The sequence below is a fragment of the Cyanistes caeruleus genome, chromosome 20 (genome assembly GCF_971803275.1).
Source record: "Cyanistes caeruleus chromosome 20, bCyaCae1.hap1.1, whole genome shotgun sequence".
NCBI classification, from domain to species: domain Eukaryota; kingdom Metazoa; phylum Chordata; class Aves; order Passeriformes; family Paridae; genus Cyanistes; species Cyanistes caeruleus.
The window spans coordinates 4,679,846-4,701,103 of NC_141720.1; the positions used below are offsets into that span (position 1 = coordinate 4,679,846).

Consider the following 21,258-nt stretch of genomic DNA (forward strand, 5'->3'; position numbering starts at 1 on the left):
ACTGCTGGCCTGCAGCATGATCCCACAGGGTTCAGGAGATGCAGGTACCTCAGGAGGGTCGCCAGGTCCTGGGAGGCCAAGCTTTCTGTGGGGCCACTCTCCATGGGGCCAGTGTTTGACTCATTGAAAGGAGACAGGAAGAAAAACAGAGAGCCCAGGAGCACACACACATGCTCTTGGCAGCAAGGCAGAGTGGGAAGCCAACTTTCCACCCCCGCTTGGCCCACTCTTTCCTTCCCCTCCCATTCCCCAGCACACTCCTTCAGGCCCCTCCAGAGCATCAACAGCCATATATCCCTGCTAACATGTAATGCTGGGCCCTTTAAGACATTTTAAGCTTCAGTTCCTTTCTTCAGAGGCAGAGAAAAAACAAGCCAGTGCTGCGGAAAGACTGGTATTTCACTAATGGGGTCCAGATGTCTTCATTCTGCAGACACTGGGTCCTGGCTTGTGGGACAGGGCAGGGAGAGGCAGTGTCCCCAATCCTCCTGGCCCCAGAGGTGCAGGACTAGCCTTCGCCCCTATCCCACCACACACCACCTCACCCTGCTCCTTCCCCCATCAGCACCCACAGTTTTGCTAGCAGCACTTTCATCCACAAAAGGCAGATTCAGCTTTCTCCTTGTTCCTCTGGAAAGCAGCCAGAGCACAGGGGAACTAGGACAAGAGAGCCCACAGAAGTGCAGGGTGGGGCAGATACAGCCTCCCCCTCTTCCTTCCAGAGTTGAAGCAAAGATCATGGTGTACAAACTTTAAAAACACATGAGATTGTTTCAGGAGCTGAAGAGGACAGGAGTTCTCCTGAAGTGATGAAGAAGGAGAGCTCTTTAACAGACATGTAAAAATCCCCTGTCTGACAGGGGGCCATGCACTGTGAGCAGCTCTTGGGCATTGAGTCAGCTCCACGCAGGACTGAGGTTTGGGATGGGAATCCCCACGCTCAAGGCTCTCCCAGCTGCCCATCAAATGCACCAACTTTTAGCCTGGCTCAGTATTTGAGTCCAGGCGGACGTTGCTTCCTTTCTCCCTCACAACAGCCAGTGATCAACGAGTCGAACTTGGGGAGGAAGCAAATAAAACACATACTTCCCTTTCCCCCCTGCTCCCACTCAGCTGAAAACAAAGGCTCCTTTCTCAGAGGCAGCTCAGACCTCATCAGTGCCGGTTCTCTCTGTTTAAGGGACAGGGGCTGGCAGGGAACTGTTTTCATTAGGCAGCTCTGCAGAAGGGAAATGGTGCAGACCTCCAGTTGCTATCAACCCCCAAGGCTGCCCTCCCTCAGGAGGGGAGGGAGGTCCAATCCCCATCCCAGGCAACTGGAATCTATCAACAGTTTATACATCCCCACTGCAGACCGCCCTCCCTCCCACTCCCTGGGGGAAGAACAGGGAATTCTGATCATCTCTGTAATACAGATGTAGCAGCTGGCTTTGATTAAACTACTTGATGTTTATAACCACTCGACCTGCATATGAAGCCCAGAGGAGAGGGAAGCCTCCCCAAGCAACTCTGAACACAAAGGGCAGGGGTCTTATAGCAGAGAGACACTGATTTAACAAAAGCCACTTCAATGCCTCGTTCTTTAATTAGGAAATTGCTGCCTGCTCATCCATAGCAGCACAGCAGCCATCTCCATACAGAAAGCAGCATTTAGAGGCTGATTCATCACTGTGTTTGTCGTCATCTCTACCTGCCGAGAAGGAAACAGGCCCACTGATATCAACTAGACAAGAAGCCAGGCCTGGCTGCAGCTCCCAGGCACAATACTGAGTGCCTCAGAACACCTGAGGGACACAAATCACAATAAAAGGCAGAGAAATTTCTTCATTTGCAATCAGAAACCCTGATGAACTCAGAGCTTATGACTGCATCATACCAGACATCCTTCATCTTTCAGCACATTGAGGGGACTAAACCTTTCAATCACGTTCTTACCAGAACCATCCAGCTATTCTTTTTCTTTTCAAAGTAATCAAAAAGGACAATTATCTACCTTTGTCTTGCATAGGAAGCAAGACACTGTTGACAGTGATTTCAGCTGGAACGATTCCGTCTGCTTATAACAATTCCCACTGAAGCAGAAACACATCACAGCACGTTGCCAGAATTGCTAATATTCAAGATTATCAAGCAACTCTACAGAGCAGGTCCATGTTCCTATCAGCGATATTCCACACATCACTGTACTTTTGATCAGCAGAACTCTGACCATTTACAACTCAAATAATTTTAAATATAACACATTAACTGCATGTTCAATATAATCAGTAAAAAGACATTGCTACTTTGCATGTTTAACAGCAGAACCTGGGAGAGTTTAAGTCATTTACTCAAAATCTGAAGGAGCAGCACGCACTTGAGCTAGAGCTTCAGGTCCACAGCTTCTGTTATTTTGCTCTGAGAGAGCTTTTTTCTTGTAACCAGGAGATGCATGAAATCACTGCCACGTGCCTTCAGAAAACTCACTGCTGCCCCACAAATGTCTAAAAGTCCAAATCTTGGAACTAACCCATCACACCCTTGATGATCACAGCTGCCACAGCAAAACGAATAAAGGTCAGATTCATTCCAAGTGCCTGTCAACTTTCCACTGAGCCAGAACTTCAAGCATAAATATTACTCCTTGTGCGTCAAACAAGCCACATTCACATCAATTCAGAAATGCTCAGCACTACTGAGGCCATGGGGAGCCTGGCCCAAGGATAGTTTCAGCTTGTCACAAGCTGCAGACAGCACTCAGAAGACACATCTGTAATACCCAGTGATCTGAAGTGCTTGTCCTCATCAGCAGCCTAAGACTCAAGTGGCAGAGTCAAGCTACTCACCTCATCATCCTTGTACCAGGAGAGGTTCTCTGCTGTCAGGACAAACCAATACTCCTTGGAGCCACCCTTCATGATCCCAATGTTGTTGATGGTGAGCCAGCCTTTCCGGATCACCTGAGGGGGTAGAAGCAGTGAGCATTAACAAGGACAATCATTCCTGGCCTTAGGTGACAGAGGAAGGATCCAAGGGTATCCCTACATGCAGAGCAGTATGGAAAGACAAGGAACATGGTGCTCTCTGCTGCTGCCAGAAGAGCCCCCCATTCAACTGGCCAGTGAAGGTCCTTGCCCCAAAAGGGCCAGGAACAGCATAAAAAGAATCAGGAAGGAACCTGGCAGTGCTGTGCATTATACCCTCTGCCAAGAGGAAAGAGATACACAAAGAACTACATCAGGAGTGCCTTGGACACTGGCACAACCTACAAGCACCAAATCACAGCAAAACACCCAGAAAATGCCATGCCTAGAGAAAACCAGGACAGCAGCACACCCTTCAGCACACTGCAGGTGTGGAATGCTTCACTCAGCTCATGGTAGGGGGAACTAGTTCAGGACATGGCCAAACACCCCAGAAAGAATTTAGTTTAGTGAAGGAAGTCACTAAGGATAACAGAACAAAATGGTGCATCTGGAATTAGTACCCTGGACTTTAGCATATCCAGGTATTTGGGCAGTCATATTAATCTAGGGCAAGACAAGTTCCTAGAAGTTTAGTCTGTAAAGAAGCCAGGCTATTACTCTCCAGGGGACTCCTATTCACCAAGAGCTAGTTTCAAACCTCACACTTGCCATAATCAAATGCAGGTATGCATCAGCCTAAAGGCATTAGCTTTTACTATTACTGCACTGTTCACACTCAGAAACATCTGCGTGCATTATTTGTATCTTGCTGTATAGATATGCTTGCTGAAAACTTCCTGGCATCGAAAAATCACGAGACTGCACTGTGTATTAGCAGGTTGCATTGTGTGGCCTGCCTAGTTACCTGCCCTGGAGGTACAGGATCATTTAATTGGCAATTTACTCTGTAAAGGCAAATTTAGGAGCCTCGGATCTTCATCTCCTGCCTTCTATGCTCGAGCTAGTCCTACTCCCCGTGTGGACAGGAGGGGGCAGTGGAACAGAACTACACGTCCTTGGATTGCTGCTTTTTATCTCCACCCACTTGAAAAGATGTACCCGCAGTTCTGAATTCTTCCTCAACATACTACCTTTCCACCTCGTTTCTGCTTCATCTGCCAGCTGCCCTCCTCTCCCCATTCGGCAGCAGAGGGAATAATGTGTTTATGCCCTGGTTTTGCCTTCCCAGATGCAACATTAATGTTCATTAGCACACCCTGCTGAGTGGCCTTCTACTCACCAGGATCTCATCCTGCAAAGGGGAACCATAGCAACAGCAGCAGAGCAGAGAGCAGGAGAGGAGCAAAGAGAGGAGAGATTATTACCAGGAAAGCTGGAGCAGGAGAAGAGAGGCTCAAAAATAAAATAAAGTAAATTGGAGGCTGGTACCAAATCTTTTACCCCAGCTGTTAACACAAGCAATCCCCATCCCAAAATAAATCTGCTAACAGGAAAGCAAAAGCACTTTACAGGTAGATCCAGAGTCTGCCCTTTGCACTCTTCTACGCTCAGCTCTACTGTAAGGGACTGCAGAGGATGGGATTCCCTACTGCTGCTCCAAAATGGCTGGCTGGCCAGTCCAACCTGCTGAGAACACCTGCCTGCCAAAAATCTGAAATGCTCTGCAATGTCATGTCCAGGGAGAGGTGGCCAAACATTCTGTTATGAAGAGAATGGATGCCAGGAGTGAATGTCTTTTAAGAAAACTAAGCAAAAGCATTTGCTTCTATTCTCCATGAAGCTGGTTGTAAGGCTTTGTTTCCAAGATCTTCTAGCCCAGATAGCCTTGCCATGTCCCCAGCAAATTTGGGACAAAGTATCTTTTTAATTCTGCCTACACTCCTTACAGTTCCTGGAGGATTAAGGGAAGCCCTTTGCTCCACTGCTGTCTTCTCCCATGGGTGTGTTCTTCTACATACACACTACAACCAAGGCTACCATCACGCTCCATCTCCCTGTACAGAGATTTATATACTTCCAGTGAAATTTTTCAGAAAAAAAGTCCATGAATTATTTTGAAATCTCTGTTCAAAAAGTAGATACCACTCATGGGAAAGACAACTAGAAAGGACAATTCTGTAACAGTTCAGACCTAGAGTTCTGTACCTCTCACCTTGGCATGAGAGTTGACACAATTAGTGAAGAGGCTGAACAAACAGGAATTGAGAGAACATTAATTCATAGGGATTTCTACCAGAAAAGCAAGACCAGATCTTGATTATCAAGATGCCATTGCCCTCCATTGCTGCTAGATGATCAGTTCTTCCTGACTGTGGGGAGCCTAAACCACTATCCTCCAGTTATAAACAGTCTGATGAGTTAAAAGACAAAAAAGGCAACACAACAAAACAACTTGGAGCAGTGCTGCATCCAGCCCAGCACTTGTCCACCTGGTAGCTTCCAGGTAGCAAACACATCCTCCTTGCAGCAGTGAAGGAGATGGAACTTGGCCTACCTGGTTACCAGCTGCCTTCTTCTTGCTCATCTGGCTGCTTCTCTGCTGAGCACTGAAAACAACAGCAGAGACATTGAAAACTTCTAAGGCTCTTCTTGATCACCTGAATCCTCCTTCCTTTGGATAGATGCTACAGTGAGTTGAGGCCCCCCACCACCAGCTTCCAAGCCTTAATAACCCCATCTTTTGCCATCTTCTCTCTCAGCCTGGACTGCTCATCTTTTCACTCCCACATGAACCTCATTTGGGTCACTAACCTCTCATAGCTGCTGGATTTTTTTGTTCTGACACAAACCTAATACTCTAACACCCTGTTCCATGCATCTCTATTCTCACCCCAGCCTTGCAGTCCAGAGCCAGTGAAAAAACAAGCAATACTGAGAGCATTCTTGGGATGACAGCATCTGCACCAGGGCCTCTGCATCCCATTTACTGGAGTAGCTATAGGACAGAGCTACAGGAAACACACGTGGACAAGAGGAGGTGGGTGCTTACTTGGCAAAACCAATGAAATCCTCATGGTTTGTGTTCATGTAAGCCAGCTCAATGTCTATTAGAAGCATAACCTGCCAAAGAGAGGCACAGAGCAAGAGGTTAGTGACTGACACTGCCAACAGAGGCACACAGAGGTGAGATGGACATTGTTCATCTGATCCTCTCTGCAGCCAGACACCCCTTGGCTCAGGCCCGACTGAGACATCTTCAAAAGGTGTCCCCCAGCCAACTTCCCCTGACACACACTCCTGATCCCCACCTGATCCTTGGTCCTGCCTTCTCTCTCACGGATGTGGGTGGTGACGATCCTCTCCATCTCCTCACGCAGATGAGGGTACTGGCTGAGCTGCAGGAGAAAGGAAACACGTGCACATGGGAAAGGGAGGTAAAAAGGGGGCTGCAGCCCCCCACATGTACACATGCATACATACACCTTGCTACCAGATATTCTCAAGGGAAGTTCTAGAAAGCTGGACTTGCAGACAGATTTTTCCAAGTTCCTGGAGGTCTGTTGGGGGCAAAGTTAATTTCTGCTTGTTCTGGGCTTTAGAGAAAAGCCATTTTCAGTCTTGCAGCAACCTTTCTGCCTCACCAGAGCCCTGCTCCAAACTCACCACATTCTTCCTGTCATGAAGACTGCCAGGTTCCTTGCTTTTGGCAAAACCTAGATATAAGTGCATTGCTTCGTGCTTGCTGAGTTTTTCCCATTAAAGTGAGTAGTTTCTCTAGATGTTCTGCAGCTCACTGTAGTAGGCTAAGCAGGTGAATGGCCTTTTCTTACAACCTGTTAAGTCCTCTAGGAAGTGAAGTGGATTTCAGTCCCTGTTTGCTGAGGGACTAAGCAAAAGCATCTGTCTCTCTCCAACATCTGCGAGCAGAGACAGAGGATCTGACCAGCTTAAGGGTTCATGTCTCCAAGAAACGCCATGCTCTGGGCATCCAGCTGTTTCTACCTGTTCTCCACTGTGCTGGGGCAGGATTACATGGCTGAGACTTATGTTCACATTGCATCTACAGCATATTTTTTGACACATTACTGAGGAGTGAAAACTTTCGTGCTCACACTGAAAAGTAGGACTCTGGTAGCTGTGATTCAAGAGAATATTATCTACAGAGATATTATTTGAGTCACACTTCTAGAATCAGCAACTTTAAAGTCCTCTGGGTTTCACACAGCACCTGCCTTCTTGCCCAGAGTCATAAACCTCTCATGATTCCTACTACAGCAGCTGTTGCATCTCAGGTCAAGCCCAGCAGAGTCAAATGAAATTAATCTTCTATATTCAGAATCCAGCCCTTTCTTCCCTTCTTCATCTATTCCCTGTGAAACTATTTTCCCTGGTTTTTTTTTTCAATATTACCTCAAATTTGACTATTATGATAAACAGTATTTCCCAATATCAGCTTTTTATACCTGCTCAAGCAGGGGTATAATAAGAAAATCTCATTTGCCCAAGACATGTTCAGCGTATGTTTTGTTCATTCAGTTTATAAAAGCTTCTTCTTAAACTGGTTTGCCCTTTTGTTTTGTATATATAATTATAACATGATACAAGAAACAGTCTCAAAATGTGCAGCATCACTTCTGGAAGCCAGATCCCACACTAACCACCACCAATATTCCTAACATCTGCCAATAGTTTCAAACCCTTTGAGCCCACTCACAGTCAAGCAACTTGCAATAGCCTAGAACTGGAATTTGGACAAGATTTGACACTATTTTTAAATGTGTGGCTTGTTTTTGAAGGCCACAGACGCAGGAAAAAAAGTGGAATTAGTGCTCTTCGGTACCACCTTGTCTTGAAAGCAAAAACTGGGTGTTCTCCATGATCTTTTGGTTCAGGCAGCTGGTTGCTTCAGAGACAGACAGGGAAAGCTTCCTGTTTCCTTTGGGGGGTTGGCAAAGGATAGATGGGCAAGTTATGTCAAACAGAAAAACAGGAAGTTGGAAAACCTTTAAGCAAGTCTCAGTTTCTTTGCTTCAAATTAAAAAAAAAACAAACAACAAACAAAACCACATGAAACCTCCCCCCACCATCCCAGTCCCAACCAGTTCAAATGCACACAAAGTGCAAAACAAGTAGTGGTTTATTCAGAACCCAGCTCACCCAGCAACATCCATGTGCAAAAATAAATTGGCAGCATTGGTCCCCATGCAGGAGCTTCTGACCCCAAGCATGCACAGGAGCAGCAAGGGTGGGCAAGGAAAGAGGATAAACAAGCCACAGGATGTCACACCACCAAGGAACATGCAACAGGCTATAGAGGGGCAAGGAGTTATCACCAGCGGGACAAACAGCACCCAGAAATGCCATGACTCTGAAAGACAGGAGAGCAGGCGACCCTTCGAGGGGTAAAGTCTGTCAGCCTGGGATTGTGTCCCAGCTCAGTGGGGTTTCAATCCTGTTTTAGCATCATTTTCCTGTTTCATCAAAATACAAGCTTACAGCCCTCTTTGAAAACAAATTTGTCCCAATGCTCCTTAGCTCCCCTCTTTGCAGATTCTACGAGTCCTTGCCAGCACACCAGAGATCAATCTTCAGCTGAAGGGCTGCTGACTTGCAAGACTTTCCTGCACTTGTGAGACACTGCAGTGCAGTCTGGTACAGAAGGCTCCTGCTTTTGGAAAAACACTAGCTAGAACATTATCCTCCTAAATGTAAGGGAGCATGCTTATACCAGCTTTCTGTTGCTTTTGGAGCTATTCTCTAATAGCAAGAAGCTCAGAATCAGGCCAGTCACATGACAGCTGTTAATGGCAGTCTTCTCCAGCCCTCAGCTTTGTCTAATAGTCAAGAAATAGTCAACTTTTCATACAGGAAAACTGTACTGTGAACACAGATGGGTTTGTCACCTTCTGTGTTCTTTGATAGTCTCATAATATTCAATCTATACAGCTTTAACAACTGTACATACAATGATTTCTTCACCATCTGGGGTGAAATGAAATAATTGTGAGAGAACATAAACAATAACACACAACAGTTCAGGACAGCAACAAACCAAGGCTACAGGACTGTTAAGCTAATTTAAGAGGTGTTAGCCCAAGCAGCCTTCCTTTCCAGAAGCCTTGAAGGACTTCTGGTGAATTTAAAGGTTTTTGTCATCTTTTCAGATGCAGCATCAGTCCACAACACAGCAGGCTGGGTATTACCTTACAATTAGCATCAGTCCTAAAGTAGCCTTTTCCAGATGCTTCCCCTAATAGCACATGCTCTTGTCCATGTCAAGCAGTTAGAACTATAACATGCAAAATAAATATTGCAAATTAACTAATGTCCCTGTGCTGTTACTACCTTATGCCATCAGAACCCATCTCAGTCCAGCTGCAATCCTTAAGTGGCCTTTTCTTTCTTTCTACTCTTTCAGAGGGAGGTACAGGCAAGATTAACCTTCTTACTACATGCAGATATTTGACTTCAAACATTACTTAAGTCTTCCTCTTTTCTTCCAGTACTATTGCTGTGTGTTTTCATTCAGGCAGTTATTTTACATCTAACATCTGCCTCCCTGGCCTCTCTGGCTTTAACCATAGCCATTAGTCTCCTACAGTGTCACTATCACCTTCCTTACAGGATTACCCAGGCTGCATCACCTTGGAATATCCTCACAGGGTCATCCATCACATTATGGATTAAAAATCCACAGAGCAAGTGGGTATCCAGCCACTCTAATGACATAGTCCAATAGAGAAACTAAAATTCAACACCCTTAGGGTTTTTATCATCATCCTTCTCTCTTCCCACCCAGATCGGACATCAGCAGCTGGATACAGAACATATTGCAAGCAATCACACCCATCAAAATAAAAAAAAAATCCACATTAGAAATAGGCTGGGAAGGAGTTACTCTGCCTCACACATCAGGCCCCACAATATGGCAACAGCAGGACTCCTCAAGAAGTACACTGGGCAGAGCTTGGGACATGTCAAAGATGTGTCCTTACAGAGGTGGCAATGAGCTCTGCATTCCTAAGTGAGCCAGACCTTATTCACTAATCTTTTGCCCTCATTTTGAACTTACATCAATTCTTGTCTTCCCTTCCTTCCCAATTTAGGGCTCACCAAAATGCTGGTGAGTCTGGCTGCAACCCTGGAAAAAAGAAACTGTAATTTCCAAGTCCTAAAATAGCCCATGAAACAGTGCTTTCCAACTCGGTTTCCACTTCTGTTGTGCCACATGTTTCTGGCCCCTCGCTGGCAAGTTTAACACCAATTGCCACATCTGCTTTTTTTTTAAAGGAGGCATGTGGTGCCCTCTCCTGGAGGGAACCAGTCCAGGAATCAAAGCCACTCCTGCCCCAGCCTTCAAGAAGTATTTGACACCTTCCCTGTCACTCTCCACCTGCTGCTGCCCTCAGGTTTTACCTCCTGTGGTTCACAGCAAGCAAGGAAAAGCATCACACTACTTCCCCCTGAGCATAGTCCATGGAGTGAGAAATCAGCAGGAGAATGATGCAGAGGGTGTAATGCCTGGAAAAGCTTTTCTTTTTCTTTTTTTCTTTTTCCCTTCTGGAACTCTGGATGTCTCTTGCAGAACATCTTGCACCTCAAACTTTTAATCAAGTGCTGTTTGCTAGATGCTACTGCTCAATTTACACTGCAGACCACTCATGCTGTGGGGATGGGAGGTCTTTTTCTGGCTTTTTATCTTTTTCTAAAGCACCTGGATTTAAGGGGTTCCCAGAAATAATAACTAGGAAGTTCCAAATGTGCAGGCAATGGCACAGCAAACTGTCCCTACAAAGGGTTTGATCCACACTGAGCCAGACAGAGGAAAAGGTTATGCCGGAGTAACCCACTGGGCCTCAGCTCACTGCTCAGCTAAAGAGCCCATCAGTTGTCACCCACTCCCCTTGGCCTGCCTTTAAACTGCTCCTGTACCTGCAGGTTGCTGCTCTCCTCTAGATGCATTGTTATATCAATTTTCTCTCTCTAGATTTGCTGGAGTTCCTGGTGCGTGAGCATGTGTGGAGATAGAGCATGGAAGTGTGTGGGAAGGGGATGGGCATTGACCTTTCTTCAATTTTTTTGTTTCTTTACCTTTTCGCTACACTTTCTGATGGTGGATGTGAGCTCACTCACTACCATATCCACACACTTCAGACTTGGCTCCTTCAACTTCTGCACCTGCTTTTTCACTATGGCTTCAAAAGCGAGGTCAGGCGTGAAGAGACCCGTTCTGCATGGCAGGGGAAGGGTGGGAGGAAGCAACGAGGAAGAAGAAAGCAAAGCAGAGAAAGAGCAGGAAGAAGGAAGAAAGAAGGAAGGAAGAGGGAGAAGAGAGAAAACACAAGGCAAAATGAGAAGTGAGATTTTGGTTCATTCCATTAGTTTACTGAACCAGGTGAGCATTGCTATGGGGCCTGTGCACTGCCAAGTATCAGGAGAGTCTACAGGCAAATGGAAGTGTCAAAGGGGGAATGAGGTAGGAGCAGCTGGGCCAGTGAAATGGTGAGCTGTCAAGAGCAAGATGAATGAATGAAGCCCCCAGGGATCAAGGGATCACTTCCTGAAGGAAAGCTTCTTTGGATTTCAAGACAAAACTTTTTGTCAGTGAGCCACTGCCGCCTTTCCAAGAGGTTCACCATTTCTCTTTATCTCATTTCCCTTTCCTTCCCACCATAGTTATCTCCCTTTCCAAGTTTTCCTTATTCCAGCTGCAGGAAGCCTGAACAGAAGCCAGGCTAAGACCTGCAGAGGTCTGTCACTTGCCTTTTGTTTTGGCAGAGCTGAACTGATATCTCTCAGTTTCAGGGATTTGGACAAACCACTCCACTTACAGAACATATTACATCTCACCCGCCTTCCCTGCAACATCAACTTCCTCAGTAAGAATAGATGTACCCAGTATTTAGGAAAATGCAAATATGCTACAGCACATCCACAACTACACAAAGCATCCATTATACCTGCAGCATCAGACCCAACATAGGCCTGCTGTGATTTATAAGGAATTATTAATTTCCACTGATATTTGTGGTCTGTGTTCTCAATGGCTCTACTCAAGAATAACAAAGTTCACAGAAACTAAAATTACTAAAATATAGCCAAGATCAATCAAATTCAAGATTGCTGCACCCAGAAAAAGTTTTTCAGCACTTCTTTTAACACTTCAGAGCTTCTACTGGATGCTCTTTGTTACACAATCGGAGTGGTCTTACCATGGGCCATTACTATTTTACCAGTGCTTTCAGGGAATAACATCCCCTTGGCATGGGAAGGGGATATTGCTTTTCTGAAGCTGCAGTTTATAACCACACCTGGGGTGCCTGCAGCTAACAGCAAATCCTGGGATGGCTATAAATAACCACCACTTCATGTAAATCAGGTATTACTTCTTCATCTCATCTTTCACATCTCTGTGGATAACACCTGCAAGTCCCCAAGCAACACCAGTATTAAAACACTCTTCAACACATATTAGGGGATGTACAAGCACTCCTTCTTTTAAGCAGCAAAGAGCTGCAGTATGTTACAGGATTTGGATTCACCCAAGGGTCTCTCTCCAGGTGCCAACAATGCCCCTTTTGAGCCAAGCAAGAGCATTTCCAGAGTTCAATTCGCATCCTCTGACCCAGCAGAGGCTTCCTACGAATCCAGTTGCCCAGTTAAGCTCAAGTTATGCTGCTTCCCCCAGGAGACTTAAGGGAAGTCTGATTTTTTTTTTAAATTAGTCCCTTACAATACCTGAGTATCACCTGAATGATGGTATTTTGTTTCTTCATATACAAAATTGTAACCATGGCTACTAGAGCGCGCACACAGAGCAACTAGAACTGAAGTCAACCACGAACACTTTAGCAGTAAGATCCAAGCTGAAACAGAATCCTTTATTCCTGAATCTGTGATGTTTCCCCTTCATCCATGTGGTCCCTTCTCCTCCCCTACTTCCCACCCTGTTGTACCCACTGCCTAATCACTTGAGAACTGCTGCCTTCAGAACAGAGGGTTTATTCTAAAATTGTCATTAAAAAGAGGAATGAAAAAGAAACAATGAAGTAAGAAATAGGAAGTGAAGGAAAGGATGCAATGAGGAAAAGAAAAATCAATGTGCAGTTTTGAATAGCAACTGATGAATGGAGAAAAAAATCAAAAGAAGCTTCAGAGGGCACAAAAAAGGAGGGCCCTTCTGATCCAGTTAGCAGGTGACTCTGGATACTTGGCAGCCCGAGGGCCTGTGCTTACCTGTCAACAGGCTCTAATGGCAATTTTCTGGGTGCTTCCCACAGTCACACACCCCAAGAGAGGACAGCAGGACAGAAAAAGGAAGCTCCTCCAGCACTCTAGAAACCTGAGCAACCTCTCACTGTGTCCACTTTGCTCTCCCAGTCTGTCCTGGGTGGCAAAGCATGTGTCTGCACACCTGAGCCCTCCTGCAGAGGCTCTCGGCTCTAAGGACCAGGCACTTGTGCAAGGGATGGCAAGTGTCACCACTTGGGCACCACCCTTACTGAGAGGGGGTCAGACTCTGTGGAAACCTCCTGCATGCCCATTTACCTGCACCTGAATAGCCAGTGGCGATTCCAGTCTCCAGTGCCCACCTAATCCTAACTGAGGTGCCTTTTCACCAGCACCCAGCCCTGCCTGAAGCAGCAAGTCATGGCTGAGAAGAATGGCACAAGTCATCTTATCTTGCTCTCTTTCAACCCCAACCTCAAAAACAAAAGCTGCCACATCCAAAGAGCAGAATCAAGGCAGGTTCCCACCTCTGACCCCAAAAAATACCAGTATGGATCCCAAAGGACAAAGCCTGATGCCCTCTCTCTTGAGAGAGAGCACAGACAGACCCCAGAGGCTGATAAACATTTCTAACTTGCTTCTTCTCAGCCATGTGCTGCTATTCCAGATCAGGATATGGACCAAACCAGCCAGAAATCAAGCCAAACACCACAGGAATGTTTCCTTGAGATACAGCCCACAACTATAAGTGCTGTAGCTCTAAATTTCAGCCACATACATCCCCCCAGGGCAACTCTGGGATTAATCCTCTCACTTCTACAAGAACAGAGGGCACTTGACAGACAGCCAGTCTCTGGCTTGGAAAATAAAGTCAGATAATAAATTTAAAGAAAAATACAGCCATAGAAAAATACCCTTGGTTTTCAAAAGAACCAGGAGTCATGCTAGAGACAAGGCCAGGACATCTCCAGCATGCCCAGGTCTAAAAGATTCAGGGAGTAGGGCCATAGCACAAATCCCACAGTGCTTCCTTTCTGTTTGGCTTGTTGGCTGGATCGCTCCAGGCTGGCTCTGCTCAGGTCTAGTCATGCTGAGGAGGTGGTGAAAACACCAAGTGTGGCTGCAGGCAAGTCCCTGCCCAGGTCACAATGCTGCGCCGCAGCCAGCGAGCAGGTGGAAGGTGCCAACTCCATGCTGCCTCTGGTTACCTTCTTGGTGCACTGTCTAACAGTATTGATTAACTCCGAAATGACCATGTCCACGCATTTCAGGCACGGTTCTTTAATCTTCTTCACCTGCTTTTTCACAATGGTCTCAAAGGCCATGTCAGGTGTGAAGAGACCGGTTCTAAACACCCAGGGTGGGGACAAGACAAGGCAGGAAGGGGAGAAGGGGCAAGGAGAATGTCACAGCGTTACACACACATCTTGGAGCAGGCACCGCCATCACCAAAACCCGGGACATTTGGGCTGGGAAGTGTCACATCCCCTGGACAAGCCCTGACTGAAGTGCATGAAAAATGAGGGATGCTTGGCACTTGCAAGAAAGAAGCTGCTGAGGGAAAAATGGATCTTAGCTGGACAGAATAGCCAGGTCACCATTTCACCTCAGCCTAGGGGTGGGCTTACCCTCCATAGTGTATCTGACCTCAGAGTTGTGCAGGAGATGAGACCTGCTCTGGAAGATTTTATTAATGGTTAGGACATTGACACATCTGATACTGATACCCTTTATCAGCTGGTGACTGACCAAGAGAAAGGTATGAAAATAAATCTAGGTCAGTGTTTGTTCACATCCCTGTGTGCAGAAGGGCTCTGACAGGCACCTTCCCAAGAGCAGCACAACTCAGGGCTGAATTTTCTGACAACTTGCTGTCACACTGAAGGGAACACAAACCTGTTTGCTAACCATGTGGGGCCAGTGGGACCCTGGTGATGGGCACACCAGTGCTCCCTCAGATCTGTAGGGGAGATGGGGCTCTGTACCAACTTGTTGTGAACAACTAACTGCTGGTTAATGTGAAAATCAATGTTTTAGTTTTAACTAAACAAAGGAGTAGCATGGGGTTGCATCCCTCTTCCTACCCTCTCATATGTAAAGGCCCAAGAAGGATGAAAAAGATGTCAAGTCACCCAGGCTTTTACCTTTTTAGGCTTCTGTGACTCATAGGAAAAGGAAGCAAACTCACTTGAATGACTGTCCCTATTCCTAGATTCAAGCCAGAGGTTATCCCTCCCTTTGGCTGACCTACCGTACCTCTGAAGTCTTCAACTCCATTTGGAAGGTCTAGAAGTATTTAACAAGGCTTTTCAGCCAGAGCTCTGCCTGGTGTGTGATACATGCCTGATACCATGGATGTTCTTGATGGCGTAGCTGATCTCCCGCCGCAGCTCCTTCTCATCAAACTCCATCTGCACCAGGAGAAAATCCCATCAGAAACCTCCTGACCCTGATTTACACAGCAGGACACAGCAGCAGACTTTGCAGAGAAGAGGTCCCATGCCAGCACTCCCATGTGACACATGAGATCTTAGCTCGAGTGTTGGATGTAGAGTCCAGCCACAAAACTGCTGTGGCCAAAGCAGGACATCCTGGACACACATGAACAGCTAAGGGCCTCCATTTACAGATGCCTCAGCTGCTCTTAAGGCGCTTCTTTGAGATAAAGCACTAGGACTGAAGTGTTAGATGGCTTTCTAAAGCACACTGGTTTGCCTCACAACAGTTAGCATGAGATCTTGGTAGCTGCTACCACAAATGGTATCCACCACAAATGGATAAAACATTTTGTGTGAATTGTAAATCTAACGCAAGGAAGGCTGTTTATTTCACTAGAAAGGCCTCATCTTATTCAAATGTGGAAAAAAGGAAGCAGAATGCAAAAAATACTGAAGCAGAAAGATCTGGCTCTCAAGTTTGTTCCAACTGGCATTAAAAAAAAGATTTTCAGTACCCCATCCTGATCAGGTTAGTGTACTTCACCATCCAAGAAAACTGTCTTTCAATAAGAATCCTCTTCCAGTGTTAAGAGGGGAGTAGAGTTTCTCCACTGTTCCCACCTTTAGGCCATTGATAAAGGACAGACAGAAGTAATCCCAGGTACACCTACAATTCTTTTTCCTGCTCCTTAGGTATCCATGAGTCCAACTTTAGATCTAGTCTGATGCTCAGGATCAAGGAAGTACGAGTTTCAGCACCATTCCTTCTATATGAAACTCAGTCATAGTAGCATTGACATAATATATCTGCAAGGGCATTCAGTCATTGATTTAACATTGGTTGTGTTAAAGTGATTTTTCACACTCAATTTAGCATTTAGGAACTGAGCCCAAAAAACATTGTCATTTAGCTCAGAGAAAGTTAAATTCTGTCACAAGAACAGAGACAGAGGGAAAAGTCAGCACTATGGGAAGGTCCCAATAAAGCAGACTAACAAGTGGGAAAGGGTGATAAAAGGGAAAACCATGAAACAAAGTAGCTGAAGAGAAAGTCTGCTGATGATGACCATAAGAGGAGTAAGGAGACCGACAGTCAGACTGTAGTCTGACAGAAGTAGTAACATGAAACAGGAAACAGTAAGTGTATCTCAGCAGCAAGGAGAAGCAGTACCTTCACCAGCTCGAAGGGGAAACGCTCATGGAATATGCGGTTGATCCGAGCTCCTCCTGACAGCTCATAGGTGTCAATTTGGTCTCCAGAGCCTTCAATGCGTTTCTCAAAGTCCACAGCAAACTGCTGGACCATCCTGAAAGAAAACCAAGAGCATGAAGTAGAACTCATTGCTGAGCAGTCCTTTCCAGGGAGGGACACTGAGGCCACTTACTGAAGCAGAGCTTTGGTCTTGCGAGCAGGGTCATCAGGGCGAAAGTTCTTGTATTCCTCCACCTCCTTCTCAATGGAGAGGAGCTGGCTCTGCAGCTTGTTCCGCAGCCCTGGCAGAGTGTCACGGATGTGGTTGGTCAATTGCTGCACAAGAAGAAGGTTTAAGATGACAATAAGCCTCTAGGTAGTTACTGGGAAGAGTTTGCTGTCTCCACACTACAAAAGAGATGAAAGCTCCTCTCTGTGTTCAGTTCTTCTGCATGGCCCTAACAAAATGTCTATCCCAGGACAAATACTAATTAGCTGAAGGTATTTCACCTCCTCAGCTCCTGCCTATTGCCTCCCTCTACTCTTGACCTTCATTTCACTTTCTTGTCTGGTGCAAAACTCCCCTCCACACAAACCTCCTGACTCAAACCCAAGAATAAACTTCACATACAAGTATTAGCATTTGCTGTTTACATGAGGGTAAAGGCTATTCTGCCTTCAGATTAGTACATCAATGTGGTGGCAAAGCCCTTTTCTCAAAAAAAAAGGGTGAAAAGGCAAGGTGGAAGGAATCAAAACTACTCATGAAGCACTAATAAGAGGGTTTCCAAAAAGCACAGCTGTGGGAAACTCCAGGTTAAAGATGAATATTTGAATAATGACAAATAGGAAAGAGACTCTCTTCACTTCATAGAGTATTTCAAAGGAACAGAGAGGGAAGCAAAAGTAAATTGCTACTGTATGAAAAATAGAGATAAGACAGCCTCACTAGATGGGAAATGACTATCAGTATCACATAAAAACTGCTAGGTACAGAAATCACTAGAATTTAGAAGACATCTTTTAACTTAGCCAGAAAGACCTTGCATCCTGATAGAGTATATATCACAAACCAATTATTGAATTTGAAAGTGAAAGGATAAATCAGTGCTCTGCCTTTGATGTGCAAGCTCCATTATAGGCCTCAGTGTGCTTCACAGTGACACCATGGGCAGCAGTCCTTGACTGTGGACAGTACCTGGTTCAGTACTTTCTGCAGGAAGGGGGTTCCCATGCGATCAGCCATGTGTCTGTAAGCTGGGTGGGAGAGAAAAAACTTTCTCTCTGCAGCCAGAGCTGCCTGAATGTCCTTCTTGCCATCTATGTCCTTCTGACTTCTGTTGACCACACCAATGTAACCTGTGAGAGTTACACAGAGAGTTAGAAATCAGATGGCTACAAGGATGTAAATAGAACTCAGACTTGAGAAGGAGGTTGCTCAGCGAGGAGCATTACAAAAGGGGAACTCCAGTTAACAGGGGCAATTGGAAGAGTTTAAAATTTCCTTGAATGGCCTAGGCTCTGATATTTTGGTAAGCAGGACAAAAATGAGTATGGATCAGAGAATTATCTTATTTATTACTGTTCCCCTAACACAAAGCTCACTCCAGTCTCATTTATTTCATACTCTCCTTTTATGAGTCCTTAGCACAGGTACTTTTGCCATGGCCACAGCAAGTACCATAGCCCAGAATTATTTAATCTCTTTACTTTGGCAGTGAGGGGAGTGTTTTAGACATCTTTCACAGCTTGCCTTAATGAAAGAAGGAAAGTAAAAATAAGAGTGTAAGGCTGTGTTTTTGCAAGGACTACATATAAAGGTATAAATACCGAAAAAGTTCCTGTTAACAGCATGACTGAAACCTGTTTTCCAACTTTTCTCACTTCTAGGCTGGAACAGAGATGGTTTAACCAGAAGTTTTAAGAGATATTACAGGAAGGGGATCCACTGGAGGAAGAGGATGAGGCCAGGACACCTCACACAGGGAAAACAGAGGAAGGAGATCATGGACAAAGCATGAGGAAACATACCCCTGCGGAGGGGAAGCAATTTGTTTTCTAATACATCCCGTGCATCAGTTCCTTCATCCATAAGATCCAGCTTGGTGATGACCCCAATGGTGCGTTGGCCTATGGAAATAAAAACACAAACACACTTGATCAGCAAATGACTCTTGTATTATTTTCCTCTGTTCACAGAGCTTACAGATTGCCCAACTTAGCTACCCGAGAGCTCTTAAAGTCACACATTACAGCTTCCATCATGTACAAGAGGCTAGAAGAGCAAAACAGACAAAAATCAAGATCAGTTCTCAGTTGTAACCTGCCGAATGCAGAAGCTATGCCACAGCAGAAAAGGATTTTAGTTCATATTTTCCTAGTTCTTTCTAGGCCAAATGCAAACGATTAAAAGAAAGGAAATTCTTCATCTCCTCAGAAATGTGGCTTAGACAAATTAAGAAAGAGGAGTAACAAAATTTCTACTACAGCAACTGTTAACACTCACTAATACCTCTCAGAAGAATGTTTGTTGGTGAAGATACATCCCAAGGCAACAGACATGAGCCACAGCTACTGGTCTAATCACAGCCAAAGGAAAATCAGGCAACTGCCCAGTAATGCCAGGATAAATTAGGAGACATTTACCTTGAGGATCCACCTCCTTTGCGATCTTCAGGGCATCAGAATTGGCCAAATCAGAGTTGGCTGGGGATACTGCCAAGATGAGGCAGTTCTCTTTGGTCACAAACTGCATGAGCATGTCTCGGATCTGGAACTCGATGTCAGGGGGCTGATCCCCTACAGGGACTTTTGTCATACCCGGCAGATCCACCAAGGTCAGGTTCAGGACTAAACACAGGACACAGGAGTTAGCACAAGTGATTTTTAAGTTAGGAATGTTCTGGTCTTGGTCTTTAAGTACCATCTGTAGTTAAAGTGACTTCAATATGTCACAGGGATGAGAGATGCACACACAAAAGCACACAAAGCTTTCTATTCCCTTCTTGTTACGGCTCAGTAAGAGCTAGTTGCAGTTGTTTCTACTGTGATTGTCAATAGTTTCATCACCCTTCCTTTAAATCACTTGTTTTCACACTGATCAGGAAAATGGTGCCCTCAAAGTCATTCCACATAGGCTACAATGAATGGGAAGGGAGGACAGTACTTTGTTTTCAGTTCATAATGGACTGGAGAGCCTTCTAGAAGAGTTGGTCCCTCTGCATTAGCACTCACCATGGGGAGAGTAGACTCGGAGATTGATGGGCACAGGGGAAATCCCTTTGTTGGAGCCAGTAACACGATCTGTTTCTGCCTCAATCTCCAAACGGACCTCCTCAAAATCGGTGAATTTCTTTCCTTTGCAGTGTAGGAACTCGCCATATTCTATTTAAACAGAAGCAGAGTCAGAAAGAGCCACTGAAATTAGAGAAACACTCAAAAGTGTGACAAAAGCATCACATCCTGATGTCACAACACAACAAAATGCAACTGGAGATATAGAGTCTGGGAAAGGCCTTTCCCAACAGAGTTTGCAGGTTGGAACAGAAGTTACGGCAGTCACATTTACGTGGTCAACATCTGAGATAATTCAGTTGAACCCAGCATCTCCACCCCCTTAGTTCACTACATTTTCATCAGGGTCATCTGGTTTTGAGGTGTTACCCACTCATTAGAGTCACAGCTGCATAGTTATGATGTATTTGCATGGGGCCCTGACTAATAAATTAAAACAAAAAAAACCACATTAAGAAGCATTTTGCTTCCGAACACTTAATGCATCAGATGTTAAACGGGCAAAAAGGCTGCAGTTCATTTTTCCTCAGGAAAATTCTTATTTATTTTCTCCAGTGATCAAATAAGACTTTCCTGACTAAGACAGCAATCCAGCTGGACACACAGGGAAAGGGAGCTCACATACCTGTGCTGGCATTTACCAGCTGCAGGACCAGTGGGCGCCTGGTTACAATGCCAGATCCACGTGGCAGAAAGTCCCTGAAATGAAACAGGAAGTTTTGGATGAGTGATTGTTTCCTTCCCTTTTCACAGCTTTTCTGCTTCTATAAGTGTAAATGGATTCTAAGAGGGAGTCCCAGCTATGAGCACAAAAAGTTTAAGGCACTAAACACAAAGTGCCTCTCCTTGAGAAGGGCAAGAACTTGTTCTGAAGTAATTTATACTCACAGCAGAGTCCCTCTAATCATGTCTGTGACAGTAGTTTCTCCAGCTGAAGTTCCAAGTTAACTAACAAACCCATTTAATACAGCTGTCTGTACTTTGGAAAAAAATAATCTTTCAGAAAGAAAAGAGAAGTTGACATAGAGCCAAAGAACTAGCATGCCTCCTTTTGGCAAAAACAATTACACAAATTCACTCACACCCTGCACTTGGGGCTTGAGAAGACACCACACTGCCCCAGTGCGCAAACACCATGTGATACAACTGAGAAAATAACCAGCAGCAAAAGGCTTGTCTCCACACAGGATCTCTCCTGGCTATAACTACTCAAGATACCAGTATTGCCAAGACAAAAGCAGCAGTTTCTTTCTGTATT

At 45.2% G+C, this 21,258-nt stretch overlaps 1 protein-coding gene across 26 annotated transcripts in view; it reads right to left on the reverse strand.

Annotated features, from left to right (window-relative positions):
- DNM1 (dynamin 1) overlaps nucleotides 1-21,258 on the reverse strand; it is a 64,882-nt gene that overhangs the window by 21,113 nt on the left and 22,511 nt on the right. For 15 of the 26 annotated variants that reach the window (XR_015278130.1, XR_015278132.1, XR_015278133.1 and 12 more), the window contains exons 2-15: nucleotides 20,626-20,699; nucleotides 19,941-20,090; nucleotides 19,353-19,556; nucleotides 18,738-18,836; nucleotides 17,905-18,065; nucleotides 16,900-17,042; nucleotides 16,686-16,821; nucleotides 15,420-15,487; nucleotides 10,938-11,076; nucleotides 6,155-6,241; nucleotides 5,896-5,966; nucleotides 5,401-5,452; nucleotides 4,186-4,197; nucleotides 2,826-2,939 (exon numbers count right to left, since the gene is read on the reverse strand). Coding sequence is in view for 20 of the 26 variants with exons in the window: in XM_086857979.1 (XP_086714105.1) it covers nucleotides 2,826-2,939; nucleotides 4,186-4,197; nucleotides 5,401-5,452; nucleotides 5,896-5,966; nucleotides 6,155-6,241; nucleotides 10,938-11,076; nucleotides 15,420-15,487; nucleotides 16,686-16,821; nucleotides 16,900-17,042; nucleotides 17,905-18,065; nucleotides 18,738-18,836; nucleotides 19,353-19,556; nucleotides 19,941-20,090; nucleotides 20,626-20,699 (1,510 nt within the window). In the remaining 6 variants the exon portion in view is untranslated. Of the gene's footprint in view, nucleotides 1-2,825; nucleotides 2,940-4,185; nucleotides 4,198-5,400; nucleotides 5,453-5,895; nucleotides 5,967-6,154; nucleotides 6,242-10,937; nucleotides 11,077-14,284; nucleotides 14,424-15,419; nucleotides 15,488-16,685; nucleotides 16,822-16,899; nucleotides 17,043-17,904; nucleotides 18,066-18,737; nucleotides 18,837-19,352; nucleotides 19,557-19,940; nucleotides 20,091-20,625; nucleotides 20,700-21,258 lie in introns of all 26 variants that reach the window. The other 11 variants (XM_086857978.1, XM_086857976.1, XM_086857991.1 and 8 more) reach the window with 3 other exon arrangements.